Source organism: Pagrus major, chromosome 21, assembly GCF_040436345.1.
Source record: "Pagrus major chromosome 21, Pma_NU_1.0".
NCBI classification, from domain to species: Eukaryota; Metazoa; Chordata; class Actinopteri; order Spariformes; family Sparidae; genus Pagrus; species Pagrus major.
The window spans coordinates 23,621,128-23,636,333 of record NC_133235.1 but is presented as its reverse complement, the minus strand read 5'-3'; the positions used below and the strand labels follow the sequence as shown (position 1 = coordinate 23,636,333).

Here is a 15,206-nt window from a genome sequence, read left to right as displayed (position 1 = left end):
CTTAGTGGGGAAACACATCAAAGCTGTGCTTGCTTTAATATGTATGACCCATTGTGTTTATCAGCTAAAAGGGGCAGTTACAGGTCATCTGAAGGCTTACCTTTGCATTAAAAAATGTATGCAAGATAATTTGGAAAAAAAAAAAAATCAGTTTATAACCTTTCAAAGTTGCCCAAAACCATGTCTGTACTCCAAATGGTACATTTATTCTGGGTGAGACTGGGAATGGTATTTTAGAATAATTTTACATAAATTTCCAGGCACAAGAACAAGTTAAAAAAGAACTCCCAGATAACTTACATGTAGTCTCAGACTCAAGCAAACTTCTCAGTTTAGTTTACTTTGACACAACGTAGGAAAGAACCCAAGGTCACACATATATTGACAAGTGCAAATATACAATAAAACAATAAAGTCAAAGACTTGTGCTGCCTTCAAATGGAACTTGTGAGCTTACGCAATATGCTTGGCGTTCCAGTGATTAACTGAGGCCAACAATTTAGCAAGCTACCGAGTGGGTGACATAATGCAGGAAATAAAAAGGCATACTGACTGAGAAAAAAAAGTTGTGGGGAATATCAACATTTTCCCTTAGACAAATAAAATTATGAAGAAAAACTCTCAAACTCAAATATACTTCCATGGCCCCATAACTGAAAACATCAACAAACACATCTTACCTTGTGACCTGAGAGCTTAGAGTCATTGTGAATAACACAAAATGGGGGTGTAATGGACTCTCCTCTTAAAAAAAATTTGTAAACACACCCCTGTTCGAAGGCAACATTATTTCCACTGTGGTGCTTCAGATATGGGCAGCAGTCCAGGTGACTAGCTGACATCAGACTACCATCAAACCTCTATACATCCATATAATTCGCCACATGTGGAGCAAGATTTTATATTCAGTATATAAAACCAGAATACATGGCCTTACTAACACGGGGCCCTGCTTTCATTCACTGCATGATTTTGCCATCTAAGGTAAATGAAGGCTGAGTAACTGGTAAAATGATCATAACAAGAGTGCTTAGAAATACTGCCAATGCACACAACATTCCTACATTTGCCATTATCTCCCTAACTAAAAACAGTCTCTGCATCTGTATCTTTCAACAGGCCAGACTGCACTGAGTAGGTGCATACCAGTCAGTAAAAGAAGCCAGTGCTTGTGTCAACAACAGGCTGAGTGTTAACATGAGAGAGAGAAGCTCTGTCATTCATTCGGGCTGAAGTGGAGAAAGTCAAGCCATAAGCCTGAGATGGTGGTGCTGAATGTAAATGTGGAGGCATAAACAAGAGTGTTTACAGCTCCCCCTGCCAAAAACAACAAGGATGAGGAGGAGGGGAGCCTGGTGAAGGACAAAGGAAGAGAAGAAGGTAAAAAAAACATTTTTTGGGGGGGAGAAACAACGAGAAAGATTCAAAGACAGAACAGGGGAGAAAAAGACTGAACAAGATATCCTTTTGGAGAGTAAATAACTAAGGATGAAACAGAAAAGGAGAGAGACAGAGGAGCGAAGGAGCAGTAGGTGCATCCTTAGTCAGTAAATGACTACAGATGAAACAGAAAAGGAGAGCGAGAAACAGAGGAGCAAAGGAGCAGCAAGTGTGATGGTGTGATAAACAACCTCTCACTCCATGATCATCTCTACATCCTGTGATACAGGACTCTATAGCACAACGCTGAGTCCTCCTCGGGGGAACCTGCAGACACTCTAGTAGCCGTCGCAGATCCTTCCTCACACACTCGACAGATGGGCACATGCTGTACAACAGTTTGCTCATTTCGAAACAGCGAACCTGCACTGGGGACAACTGCTGCAGCATTTACTTAGCTAGATTTATTTCACCAATTAGACTTGTCATGTATATGAAGGAAATAACAGCCGAAATGAAGGAGCAATAATCCATGGGATAGAAGAAGAGTGATTGAATGAGGTCATGCAGGAGGCTGAACAGACAAGCTGCTTGAAAGTAAAGACATAAACTCCCAGAGTAAGTGAAGGGCGAACTCTCAAGTGGGCACTTAGGAAAAGGTTTCCCTGAAAAGTTAACAAAGTCATAGCCAGAATCTGTAACTTTACTAAAGAAAGAGAAGCACTGAGTTCTCACCTTGTTTTTGCTATGTTAAAGGTCACCAACGAGCTGCTAATCTGTATGCAAATAATATTGTTTACTCTCCTGAATTTCTCAACATCTCTCAATTGCAGAGTATCAGGAGAGTCTCTGACCTTTGCGACTGGGCTAGTGTCCAACTTCAGCAGCAGTTTTCAGTTTCTGACTTATCTCCTTGTTTTTCTGTCTTATTCTAACTTCAGCTGAAGCACATTTTGCTCTTGAGCTCCTGACAAGGTCTTTGGATAATAGACAGTTTTAACGTATGAAGAAGCTGTGTGCATGCTGCCAACATGAAAACACAACAATTTTTGTAAAATACTTACTTACATGAATGCGATGATAAAAACACACTGTTTATATCTCTTGCAGACTCATTAAAATGCTGAATGTTTTGGTGCTGAATACTGAAGGTGAGTCATGTATCTTTCCCTAGGTTTGTTTCAAAAGGGCAACTCGCTGAAGGTTATTCAACAATCTCGCCTGGAGTCTTTAAGTCTCATTAGGTCCAATCAGTATGCTCTGATTGGTAGATGCAGCAGTACCTACTAAACTAAAAACCTTAAAAGGTAAAACTCCAGCTGACAGGGGAGGTCAGTTTATCATCTGAGGACTAACTTACCTTCGGGCTACTTCATGTAATGGCATTTCTCCCATTCATTAGCTTTAGTGACTAAACTGAAAGTTTTTGTGTGACGCACAATATTTTGGAATTGTACCTAATAAGATCTATTTTCAGTTTCTCCAATTAAATGGGGGTCAAGGATTCAGTTTGCTGTTGTTGAACTCAAACACACCATGCTTCAGGATTGTTTTCCTTGCTTTGAACTGAAGTAAAGAATTGCATTTTGTATTTTGTTTTAATTTACAGATCCTAGTAACAAACCAACTGTGGGCCCGTATCACAAAGCAAGTTCAAGTGAGTCTAGCTGGATAACTTACATGGCTCTACAAAGCCTATCATCACTTGTTACAAAGATGGCAAGCAACTGTCCATGGTAACTCGGTTTTTGTGAGTCCTGAGGCAGTGGAGTCAAGAACACTGCTTTTAACAACATATGAGAGGAGAAATCTACAGCAGTGTTGTTCACTCCTGGACCTCTGGGAGCCCTGCCCTGTATGTTTTAGATGTTTCTCTGCCACACCACACCTGATTCAAATTAATGGGTCTTTATCAGGCTTCAGCAGAGCTTGATGATGAACTGATCATTTGAATCAGGTGTGTGGGGGCAGGGAAATATCTAAAACATGTAAAGTGGGGGTCCCTGAGGACCAGGATAAAAGAATACTGTTCTTCAGTGTCTACAGTGAATTCAAGTAATATGCAGCTAGTGAAAAAAATGGAATATCAGCACAAAAACAGGGTGACTATGGGCAGTAGAGTGTTTATTATTCAAGTTTTAAGGTTAAAGCTTAATGTGCTCTTTTGTGTGCTGTTACTTTGTAATTTTGTGGTTATTTTGCTTGTCAGGTATGATGTATCAGCATAAAATATTGCCTTTTTTGTTGAGATTTATAATTAAAAATATAAACAAAACACTTTTGTTTTAATTCCCATTTTTCACAAGTTCAAGTTAAAGATCTAAGACTTATTTTTCCTAACACTTTGAGCAAAATCTCTTAAAATCCATGCTCATGAGCTCTTTCCCAAGATACCAAGATAATCCATCCACCTGACAGGTGTGGCATATGAGGCAAATGGCGGTCACACCAGATATTGATGGCCCCACTACCTCATTCAATTCATGGGCAGCAGCTCTAGTGAACATACCTGCAGTCAGCATGCCGATTGCACGTTAGCTCAAAACTTGCGACATCTGTGGGATCGGGTTGTGTGATAAAACTGCACATTTTAGAGCGGCCTTTTATTGTGACCAGCTCAAGCCACACCTGTGCGCTAATCATGATGTTTACTCAGCATCATGATAAGCCACACCTGTCAGATGGATGAATTATCTTGGCAAAAGAGAGGCGCTCACTAGTACACACTTCAACAAATTTGTTCTCAAAAATTTGAGAGAGAAGTGTTTTGGGTGCACAGAAAAAAGTCTTACATCTTGTACTTCAACTTGTGAAAAATGGAAGCAAAAACAAAAGTGTTGTTTTTATAATGTTGCTGAATGTTGCTGTAGTTTGTTTTCTCTGGATCAAACCCCTCCACAGTGGGTATGCATGTGCCTTATGTTCACACCTAATTGCTATTTTATTTTATTATTGGTGAAAAGCAAATGAACTGAGGTTATGCTTTAAAAAAAAAAAAAAGGGTGGGTTTTCTATGCTGAAATGCAAATTTGGTTTCTTATCCTACGCTCTGCTTAAGCGTCCAAAAAAGGAGGAGCACACAAAAGATCAGACCCGCATTCAAATCTCTTTTGGTTGGCAAAAAAGGCAGCTCTAAAATACATACTGTCAAAGAAGCTTTGTCATACAGGAAAAAGAGAATCAATTTCTATTCAGTGCAGGAGAATAGCTTTGGTTATTGAAGGACTTTTGCTGCAAACTGACACACAATTTCAGGCACAACTACGATAACAGTATGTGTCCTCAAGCTGCTGAGGCAGGCTATGAATAGCACACGGGTTTAGGTTTGTGTTTGATTGTGCGATGAGGTGTTCTCAAATGTCTGTCAAATCCCTTTAATATCACAGTAAAACCCACAACATGTCATTTCTGTCATCATGGGGTCTCTCAGTGAAAACAAAACAAAGGTGTAAGTAGCATGGGAGATGTCTCCATTGTTGAACAACCACTTATGCCTAAAATCTATCAGGTTTGAACAATATGGAATCTCAACAAATATACAAAAAAGATGTGGTCGTCTTTGGGCATTTTAATGCAGAAATGGAACGTATTTGAACTTTACATGTGCCTAATGATATACCTGACAAAAACAGCTTCATAGTTGGCTTAGAAATTTCTACTACTGACTGACCTGCTGTAAGTAAAAAAGCTGTGCCGTCGAGTCAAACTTGATTGATGCAATAAAGCAGAATAGAGCAATAAAGAGGTAATAGCATCGTCATGAGTAAGAGACCGACACTGCGTGAAAGCTGTGTTGACATCCACAACTATGTGAGAAATGTGAATGTCAGTTGTCAACAATGCCGCACTCATCAACGAGAGAATGTCACCGCCAATTTTCCACTGTAGCATCAGGACATGATCGTGGAATTCCACTGCTGTCGAGATTAAATGCCACTCTTCAGCACACGTTGATCTCTGCTTTGTGCACTGATATATATTTTCATGTAAAGATATGCTGTATCCTTCCGCACGCCTCAAACATCCCATTTAAATTCGCAATTATTTCACGTGGTGGGAAAATATAGGCCTTCTTAATTGAAGCAAAAATACATCCCGCTTTCTTCAGCTTTTGATAACATGAAGCACTTAAGCCTGTCACCCTACAGGTCTCTGGTAATTGAACTGCTTCGTTTTGTATTCAGCAAACTATCCCCTACAAGCACTGGCTATTTTAGCCTCTAATTGCAAAGAAATAAGCAATTCGGACTCCCGCACTTGGTATAGATATTAAATGGTAGGAGGAATCAGCTTTAGTAATATGATTTGCCATCCCTGTCTCTGTTGCTGGCTCTTCTGTCTGTCCTCATCCTTCACTTTCTTGACAGCTGCCTCAAATGGCAGAGGAGGATCTGATACTTTGGCGTTGAGAGCTGGGCTTCGACAAAGGCGAGCATGACTCAGAAACTGTCTCAGCTGCAGCTAATGTGACACCTCTCTCCTTCGGATGGATGTGACTTTTGACAAATGAATGCTGTTATACCTTCTGCTGTCCGGCAAGTTACGTGCCCCGCCACCTGGAAGCAGAGTGGGGCGTTTGTTTTTCAGGGCTGCACGTATACCAAAAACATGGGGCTGAGAGAAAGCTTTGCATTTATAAATCTATACGACACAACAGATTTATCTCTACCAGCTCTACAGGGATCAGATATGCAACTAAGAGCTGTGAAGCATCTTGGGTAAAAAGGTTTACTTTCTATCCAAAGGCTACACCAGGTGGTTGAATTAATTACTTCCTTTATTCTTGTTAAAGGTGTGCTGATAAATGAAATCTCCTGCTGTAGCCCCTTTTCTGTCTGCAAACTCTCAGCGCTGCATCGCTCATGCCAATAACTACTATCCTTCCTTAAGCTGTAAGTTTCTGTTATATATTGTATTTGGAATTCCTGAAAGGATTAGCTGCTTAGTCAGCTAATTTAATTTCCAGAAAATGATTCCCAGACCGAATAATTGTTCCAGTCATATATATACAGAATATCATCTGAAAATGCCAAACAATCGCTGGTTTGTGAGAATGTACTACTCTTTTACAGTTCTATGTTATTTTAAACAGAATATATTCAGTTTTAAGAGAATTTTAGTCCTAATTGTATACGTTTGACAGATGGTGTTTACACAAATGTTTCAGACATTAACATCCCGCCTCATTTAACAATCCATTCCAAACATCACTGTACTGAATCGATTACAGTGTAAGATCTAGATTTTCTGTTAGTTGGTGTTATTTATCAAGTGGAACAAATCTGTCTTTTATTACTCTTACTTTTTCAGAACTACTCCCACACTGTAAATAAACCACATAAGGACACATCAAAATGCTCTATATATAAAGACTGGACTGTAATCTGAAGCGTGCATTCAATTTTTGCACCCAAATAAACCTCAGTCACGGTGCCAGCGATTCATGAACAAAAAATGTGCTCACATTCCAGTAAATCAATCTCAGCAATCGAGGCACTCCATCTAATGTTGCAGCTCCAGTTTGAAAAGAAACCCTGTTCCTGCCCGAGAGTTCAAGCTGAACTGTCTGAGGGTCACACAGTGTCACTCTGAAATCTGTTTAGTCTGTTTTTTCTACTGTGAGCTACTTGCTCCTGGTCACACTGACAGCGAGTCTTAAAGGGAGGACAACTTCCTCTCCCAAAGTTTCTGCTTCTGGGAATTGAACCGCAAATGTCATACAAACTACTTATGGACTCGACAACAGCCAAGAGGATCAAACTGACAGGAAGGATAAAAAGAAATAGCCTACCAGAGTTGCAGTCATCTCCAGCAAAGCCATCCTGGCAGACACAAAATCCATCCTTGCAGACTCCCTTCTTGCTGCAGTTGTTAGCACAATAGACCAGCGAGCAGTCCTCTCCCACATACCCGGGCCGGCACTGGCACGTCCCATTGACGCACAGCCCCTGGTCCGAGCAGTCGTTGAGACACCTGCCGACCATGCAGTCTTCGCCGGTGAAGGACTCCTCGCACACGCACTCCCCGTCGATGCACAACCCGCGACCCGAGCAGTCTGAAGGGCACCGTGGCTCAGAACAGTTGTCGCCTCCAAAGTCACGGTCACACACACACTCCCCTTCAACGCACACACCCTGGCCGGAACAGTCATCCGGGCAGCGAGGCTCGGAGCAGTTTTTGCCGGTCCAACCTTCCTCACAGATGCAGCCACAGAGGTCAAAGCTGAAGCTGCCATGGCCACTGCAGCCTGGGACAAAGTCCAAACGACCTGGGAAGAAAAGTAGAGACTTACAGAATAATGTGACAAATGATGCTTGACTCTAAGATGAAAAGTTTACAATGAAATCATACCTAAAGGGTAAGTTCAGTTTTTAACATTACTTTGACTTTGTTTTCTAATTTCAGTATCCTTAAGACATTTACAGAAACTGCCCTATCACTGGTTCCGACATTGCAAAATGAAGCAATGTGGATCCTTGACAATATAGTAATTTTTTTAACTTTGATATCCAAGAATTTATGAGTTTTTTCTCATTATTACGCCACTTTAAACCTAGAGAATATCCAAGTTTTTTCTCTCGAAATATTGTCGATTTAATATGAAATTGTAAGAATAAAACTTCCCTCCCCTCTCCTCCCCAGCTCCACATTGCTTTGTTTGTTACCTACAATGGCCCTCATACGCTGTAGCAGAAATTAACACAGTAATTGCAATCCTGGCATTTATTTCTCAGGATGCCTTGCCATGATTTTGTTCTGGTTCCCAGGAAAAATATCAGAGAGAAGCTGGGATGTTTAAAATGTGTGTACATGTATTGAAGCCTCTCGTATGTACTGAAAAACAGATGCCCTTTCCAAAACCTCATTAATAACACATTAAAGGGGCTCTGTGTAACAATTTGTGTTACATGTATTAATCCCTTTTTTTATTGGCCATATGTGAGCGGACTGTAACGCAAGGTAAAAAAAATTACCTCCCTCATCTCCCTTGGTTGCCTATACAAGCCTGTGGACAATTTGCTAACAGAGCAACAGTAGCTAAGGTAAGTTTACAAATGGCATCCGCTAACATGAACTAGAAGTTCCACAGAGCGTGTGACAGTTTTAGTGGATCAACCTAAAATCTACATTAGAGATGTACATCAAATGTTCACCTGCAGTGTTTTTGTTTTGTGGAACAGTTTGTCCCAAAATATCAATCCCTGCTCCTGTTCACACATAACCCCATGTAAGAACATTTAAGGGATAGACTGCGTGTTTAAACGGGGTAATAGATACCCAAATCAGTAGGTTTCAATAGGTGGAGAATCGCTTGCGCAAGACCACCCTGACACTCAATGTCCTAATGAAATGATAACCTAACTGACAGCCTCAGGTCAGCACTGTTAAGATTTTCAAATGCCTCCATGTCACCACACGGAAAGAATAACATAAAATCAAATTGTTTACATCAACAGAATAAAAGCAATTTGAAGGTGAATGTTTCACTGTTCTGTTTTTGTAATAAGTGCTAGTAGTCCTTGGAATCCGAGGAAAATGGTGTTAAATTCTCAATACGTTATAATATAAAAATCACAGGAAAACCTTCAACCTGAGTCCGCATGCATTGACAGCCTTGATGGGAGAAACGGTAGTCAAGACATCAACCAAAATCTGTCTCATTTTGTGCTTTTCCATCTATCCATCGTCCTCGTCCTCAGCTGAGCTTTTCATCCTCATTCTGATTCAGATCATGACTGCTGGAGATAATCATATTCTCACCGTAGAGATAGAGCGTTTTCAGAAAATATTTGAAAGCTGTGATGGTGTCAATGGAGCAGATCCTTTACCCGTAATATATCATATAACTCCATTTCAGTCCCCTCATATTATAATGGAAGCATCTCCTGAATAGTCAACAAATTTTTCCCCAGTAGCAAAGGTTTCTCCACACCTTTTAGACTGAGACTGTGAGCTGCCCTGCAGCATCAATATTCTGCAGCCGTCTGTATGCTCTTCCTTCATTGTATAAACAGTTTCTTCTGCCTATTGTAGTATCTGTTCTTTTTTTTTATGTCACGTATGAGACAGCATGATTGGAATGTTTCTCTTGCAGTTTTTAAATCTTTTCTATCTTTTCAAACACAGTGGGAAAATGGCTTATTTAAACAACATCCTCCAGCTTCATCCACTTGTTGTCATTGTTAACTCACCCACGACGGAGCTCTCCCCACAGCATCCAGACCCACACTGAGCTCTGAGCAGGGAAACTTCTCTCTCCAGCATCTCCACCCTCGTGGCGAGCTGCTGGATTGTGGTCGTTGCTGGACAACCACATGCAGCTTTTGGGATATTGATACGGTGAGTGAATGTTACCTGAAGAAGAACGGAAGTTAGGTTAAGATGTGCAAATAGGCAATACACATTTTCTTCAATTTAAGGTGATACCTGACGCAAAATCTATCTTTCCAGTATCAAACATTTACCTTCAGCCATTAGGCTTCGAAAGTGGCAGAAGCAAGTGAGGAGGCCATGGTCAATTTTCATGGTTTAATAAAAAGAATTAAAACTGTTACAGTACCTTATTACAGTATCTTTTAAACCTTGGCCCTATATTTACATGTTTTGGTGTGTAAATGATTGATACTTGCCAAAGTTTTGGGACCAGTTCCAGTAGATCGCCTCAGCTGGCAGCTGTGATATGGTTATAACATAATCCTTTGGGTCAACTCTGACTTCGAGTCAGATACACTGAAAGTGCTTGTTTTTGACACTGACAGGCCGAGTGTCTGACAACATTTCAGAAACAATTCCTACAGAACTAGACCTTTTGTTCAGTGTAAGACCCTTTCTGTAAGTTTCCTGAGCGGTTACAGTTGTTGCCACATCTAGATTGTCAAAATCAGTTTAATATCCAGCCATGAGTTGGTAAAATAAATTCTTGTTGGCAGTTTTTCTCTAAATAAACTCCAAACTCACACTCTGACTCCAGTTTCCACCATCGTCTTCCTGCAACAACTCACCTCTTGTGCGATTTTAAAGCGAGACTTGTGTTACTGGTTACAAAAAGGATATTACTGATTAACAAAAATGTCTATCTCTGTAAGAATTGTTATATAATGTCAATACTGTTGTCAGACACTTAGATGACAACTTTTGCCTGTCAGTGGCAAAAACAAGCACTTTTGGTGGACTAGCCCTGACAGATGGAGTTGCCCCAAAGGATTACGTTGCAGCAACTGCAGCCATGTCACGACTGCCAGCTGATGCGATCTGCTGGACCAAATACAAAACCTTTGGTAAGTATGAATCATTTCCACATCAACACATTTAAATTTAGGGCCCAGGTTTAAAAATACAGAAATTCCCCTTCAAACCCCCTCTCCTGCAGCATTATCCACCTCACCTCAACAGCAAGAGCATAAGGTGGGAGCTTTAAGGTGTGCAAACACTCCTAAAATAAGCTGGGGGATCATGTGTGAGAAATCAAGTGTTGCACTAAACTGAAATGTTGGCCAAAACATGACTGTTTGAAATATGCTCAGCATATGGATGGACAATAGAAAAGTGGATTATTATTGTTTGCTATGAATGTCTTAATATGTTTGCAAAAACACAGTGTTGGCTTGGTGATTCAAGACTAATTGTGGAAAACTCTAACATCTGATCGAATACTGCTGCAGTGGTGGTTTGACAATCTTCCATGGATGTTTTAATAATTTCCATCTTGTTCACTACCGTGTTCAATTGTTATCAGTATGAATTAAGAATTTTTATAGTGATCTGAAGTCACAGTACTTTCGGTTTTGTTTTTTTGTATCACTTGAATTAATTCTGGATAAAACAATGTGTCACCATAAATATCAGTTTGTGATGAAACAGATGTTGTCCTTCAGAATGCCGTAAAGTCACTCATAAAAAGTCTCTTCACGTCTCTCTTCATGTCATCCTAAAAAATGTATCCTTAAACACTTTATAACTCATTAAACAAATACAAAATAATGCTTAAAAATACACCTACCTGGCTGTCAGCATCTAGTGTCTGCTCAGTGTATTCTGTTGGTCCATTGGGATCCATTGGACCCTCCATAGAAGGGCTGGACCCCAATTCAGCACGGAGACCTTTAACCAAGAAGAAGAGCTCTTAAAAACTTCAAAATACAGCATGTTTGTGGGTCTCTATGTGAACAAAAGGTGCCTTGAGGACAGCAGATGAGATGGCAGTGAGTTCAAACCCAAACACTCGATCAATCAGAAGACCTCACCATCATCTGGGCCAGGTGGTGCGGAGGCGTCCAGGTCAACAGAGCACAGAGACTCTAAGGGTACGTTGATGTTGTAGACGTGGTTAAAGACCACGGGTTGCTCCCGCAGGGTCTGGTTGGCTGAGGAAGCGGAGGGAGGCTGATCCCCCCCTGGGGTCTGTCTCCTCACTCTGGTGGTACGAACCAGCTTGTTGTCTCCTGATGGAGCAGCATGAGTAGCAACCTGAAGAGAGAGACAACATGAAACAAAAATCACTGCACGTGGCTTGGACACAGGGGGTTTCCAGCTGTTTTTGTCCTTTATGTCGTGCGTTTACAAAATGATGGAACACAGACTAAGAAAAAACACCAGGGGGACACAAAACAAGATTAATTTACTGTATATGAAGGGTTTTCTCACTGGCTGCAACATAGGCAAAACTATTTTTACATTAAAAACTGAGGTCATTTGCAAAGAATGTCAGTGTTTTCACATTGTGTTTCTTACTGTAAGACAGTGCAAAGAATGTATACAATAGTAAAAGTATAAGGAATATATTAATATAAACTGAAAATCTTCAACCTTAATCTTAATCAGCATGTCTGATTAATATTAGTATGTCTGGTGAAGTAGCGCTCTGCCTACAACCATGCATTACTTCGAAGGCCAAGAAACACATCATGAACTACACTGGCCTCTGAGGTTACATCTTACTGGGGGAAAAAAGCCACGTTCGCGACTACATCCACTGTGTAGTATTTCTGGGTCAAGTCCATTCCTGGGTGATATTCGAGTTTAGGCCAGGGGTCGCTGACACTGTGCCCTAAGCATATGAGTCGCCCGCAGGACACCTTAGTCCTAGGCTGTCATTGGCTAAATGTATATCAGTGTTTCCCACACATATACTTTACTTGGGTAATTTTAGTGTCAGTTTGTCAGATCAAAATATGAGTTAAATTTCTCATTTTTGTTACCATACTTTTAATATTAGGACTAACTAGCTATACTGCAAAACAAGAACAATGCAGTTTCTTCATTACCAACCCTTCATGGCTCATCAACAGATGGTGATGATGGCAACTTATTGCCTGGGACATGTAGAGTTAGCACAACATTATGTATGTATCCATCAAGTGTATATTTAAGACGCTCTTACAAACAACAAGCTAACGTGAGCTTAATTGGCTACATAGGATACTGGCTAAGATTATAATTTTACTCAACAAAATGAATGGTTACTGCCCAGCGGGAGAGATGCAGCAAAGGTATCTCTGAAGGGCCAGGCTAAATAATGTACAATCCCATAATGTACAGAAAACTAACAACATAAAATATTAAAAGCACTTAGAAAAGATGCAGGTACAGGTGTCCAAATCATCACTTCTCTTTGATCATCAAACCAGCCAGAATAGTTTTGAGTGGATTTGTGCCCAGAGTGAAGTGATTAACATGGCTGCCAAAAATAGTAGATTGGAATAAATAATGAATATGAAAAAAAAAGCCCTGGGCAGCTCTGCTTAGGAAGAAATGGCTATTTTATCAGAGTATTTCACCTGTAGAGCAAGGAACAGAACCAAAGCAAGGAGCCAGCCTGTTGTCACAGTGGCCCCGTGATGCTGCTGTGCCGGTGGCATGCTGGGAAGAAACCTCACCAATCCTGTCCACTCACACCTATGGAGGAGTGACAAAAAGTAGAAGAGAGAGAGAGAGAGAGAGAGAGAGAGAGAGAAGAGAGAAAAAGGGAGAGAAGAAAAGAGTTGGTCCATATGTTTCAGGAAAAAAATGCAGTCATTGATGGTATTTGTGTCACATGAAAATGTGTTTACAAAGAACATACTGTAGCTGTTCCAGTGTGGTTGTTAGTGTGCCAACATGGAAACATCTATTCATGTGTATGTGTGTGTTTCTGTGAGCATGTGGGGAGTCTCACTGCCATCAGTTCATCCTCTGTAAATGATAAATAAATGCCTTTGATCTGGTGCAAAAAAATTGGCTTGAGAAAGAAAAAAATAAACTGTACTAGGGATTGTGAACGTGGCTAAGAACCTCGGAATCCATTTTACTGCATAATGCCAAATATTTGATCTTTACACTTGGGAGGAATACAAAAATATTGCTCTGGGAGAGAGTTGATAGATGGATTTCAGTAGAGACACGGTTTGAGTGATGCCGCTGTAATCCTCTCCCCATTGAGTGGAGGAGAGAGAACGGGGGACACACTGAAATAAAAGCTGTGCAGAGGAAAAACTGATGTGGATCCTTCAAGTTGCTGTCACAGACAAGACAGTGCCGAGCTGAAGTTTGCTTTAAATGTGGCTATTTGAATAAAGAGTTATCTTACTCAACCTGCAAGTATGGCGACAGCTGGTTCTACAAGACTGGAAAAGCACTTTCATCAGTAGTATGTGTGTTTTTTCATGTTTCCTGGCAATAATTTTAAGCACATGTCCCTGATGAGTTTTAGCGTGTCCCATCACGCCTCTATATATGTGTGGGCAAAAGACCATTCAGAAGGAGTTGAAAGAAAACATCTCACAGTTGGGCCTGTGTAGTCAGTATTCAAGAGGCTCTTTTATCACAACAATGCATCTCATGTTGGAGAAGCAGGCTGCTCTCAGCTGGCGCCTTTTGTGAGCGCCAGATGGAAGTCTTCTTATCACACCTAACTGGCTCGGCTCTTTTATTGATCATTTAGGGTGGAAATGTTGAAACATCAGCGTATTTGCACATAAATGAGAAACAGAGAGAATCCCAGCGTGTGTGAGCCGTGCGTCCTTTCAAGTTTGTCTCATTGAGGGGAAAATATATTTTTTTTCTCAATAGATGCATACTCAATGTCCCAGACGTCCTGCTCGCATTCTGAAGATTCCTAGCACTTCACTTTCAAGATCGACCACCTGAGTGCATCCTTCATTTCAGGACAAAGTCTGACAACTTGTGTGTACTTTTACATGCATGTGGTGAACAGAAACGCTCATATGAAGGATGTTGACACGCACAGTATATCATAAAAGACCCATAGGGGAAAGATAGCTAGTCATATGTTACAATCTACAGCATGCCTCGCTTCAGACAGTGCTCCTAATGCTTTTAAAAATGGCTTTGGCCTTGCTGGAAACGACTCCCAATGCCGCCTGCTCTACACCGAGGAGATGGAAAATGTTCTACTCTGAAACATCCCCTCAAGCATGAAGCTGCCGTCTGACACGACACGAGCCGTTTAACCAGTGAATTCACCAAACAAATGAGAAGCATGCGGATGATGAAGGAGCGAGAAAAGCCAACTGGAACCGTCTCGTTCACAGCCATTAGCTAAAGCGGTGTCCCTTCGGCTAGCTTCAGTAGTTGGTTCGCATGCGTGCTTAAAAGACATGATGATGACAAATGGCAGTACAGGGATGTTTTACTCACTTCCTGTAGCGAGCATGATAGAAAACAGCTCTGGAGATCAACCACTGCCATGATATTGTGTTTTAAACTCAAGTCAAGGCCAATAAAATCCAATGACAGTATCAGTCAACATTTGTTTTTTGCTGAACACATAACATTATTTTGAGAAGGATCCTTTAAACTTCAAAGATTTGTAGTTTGCTTATAATTTT

The 15,206-nt window shown here is 40.8% G+C and overlaps 1 protein-coding gene across 1 annotated transcript in view; it reads right to left on the bottom strand.

The window, feature by feature from the left end:
* The window catches only part of tnr (tenascin R (restrictin, janusin)), a 71,618-nt gene extending 57,946 nt beyond the window's left edge, over positions 1 to 13,672 (bottom strand). The window contains exons 1-6 of the mRNA XM_073491676.1: positions 13,668 to 13,672; positions 13,158 to 13,275; positions 11,625 to 11,847; positions 11,381 to 11,481; positions 9,573 to 9,735; positions 7,172 to 7,648 (exon numbers count right to left, since the gene is read on the bottom strand). Of these exons, the coding sequence (XP_073347777.1) occupies positions 7,172 to 7,648; positions 9,573 to 9,735; positions 11,381 to 11,481; positions 11,625 to 11,847; positions 13,158 to 13,275; positions 13,668 to 13,672 (1,087 nt within the window). The remainder of the gene's footprint in view (positions 1 to 7,171; positions 7,649 to 9,572; positions 9,736 to 11,380; positions 11,482 to 11,624; positions 11,848 to 13,157; positions 13,276 to 13,667) is intronic.
* Positions 13,673 to 15,206: the final 1,534 nt, after the last annotated feature.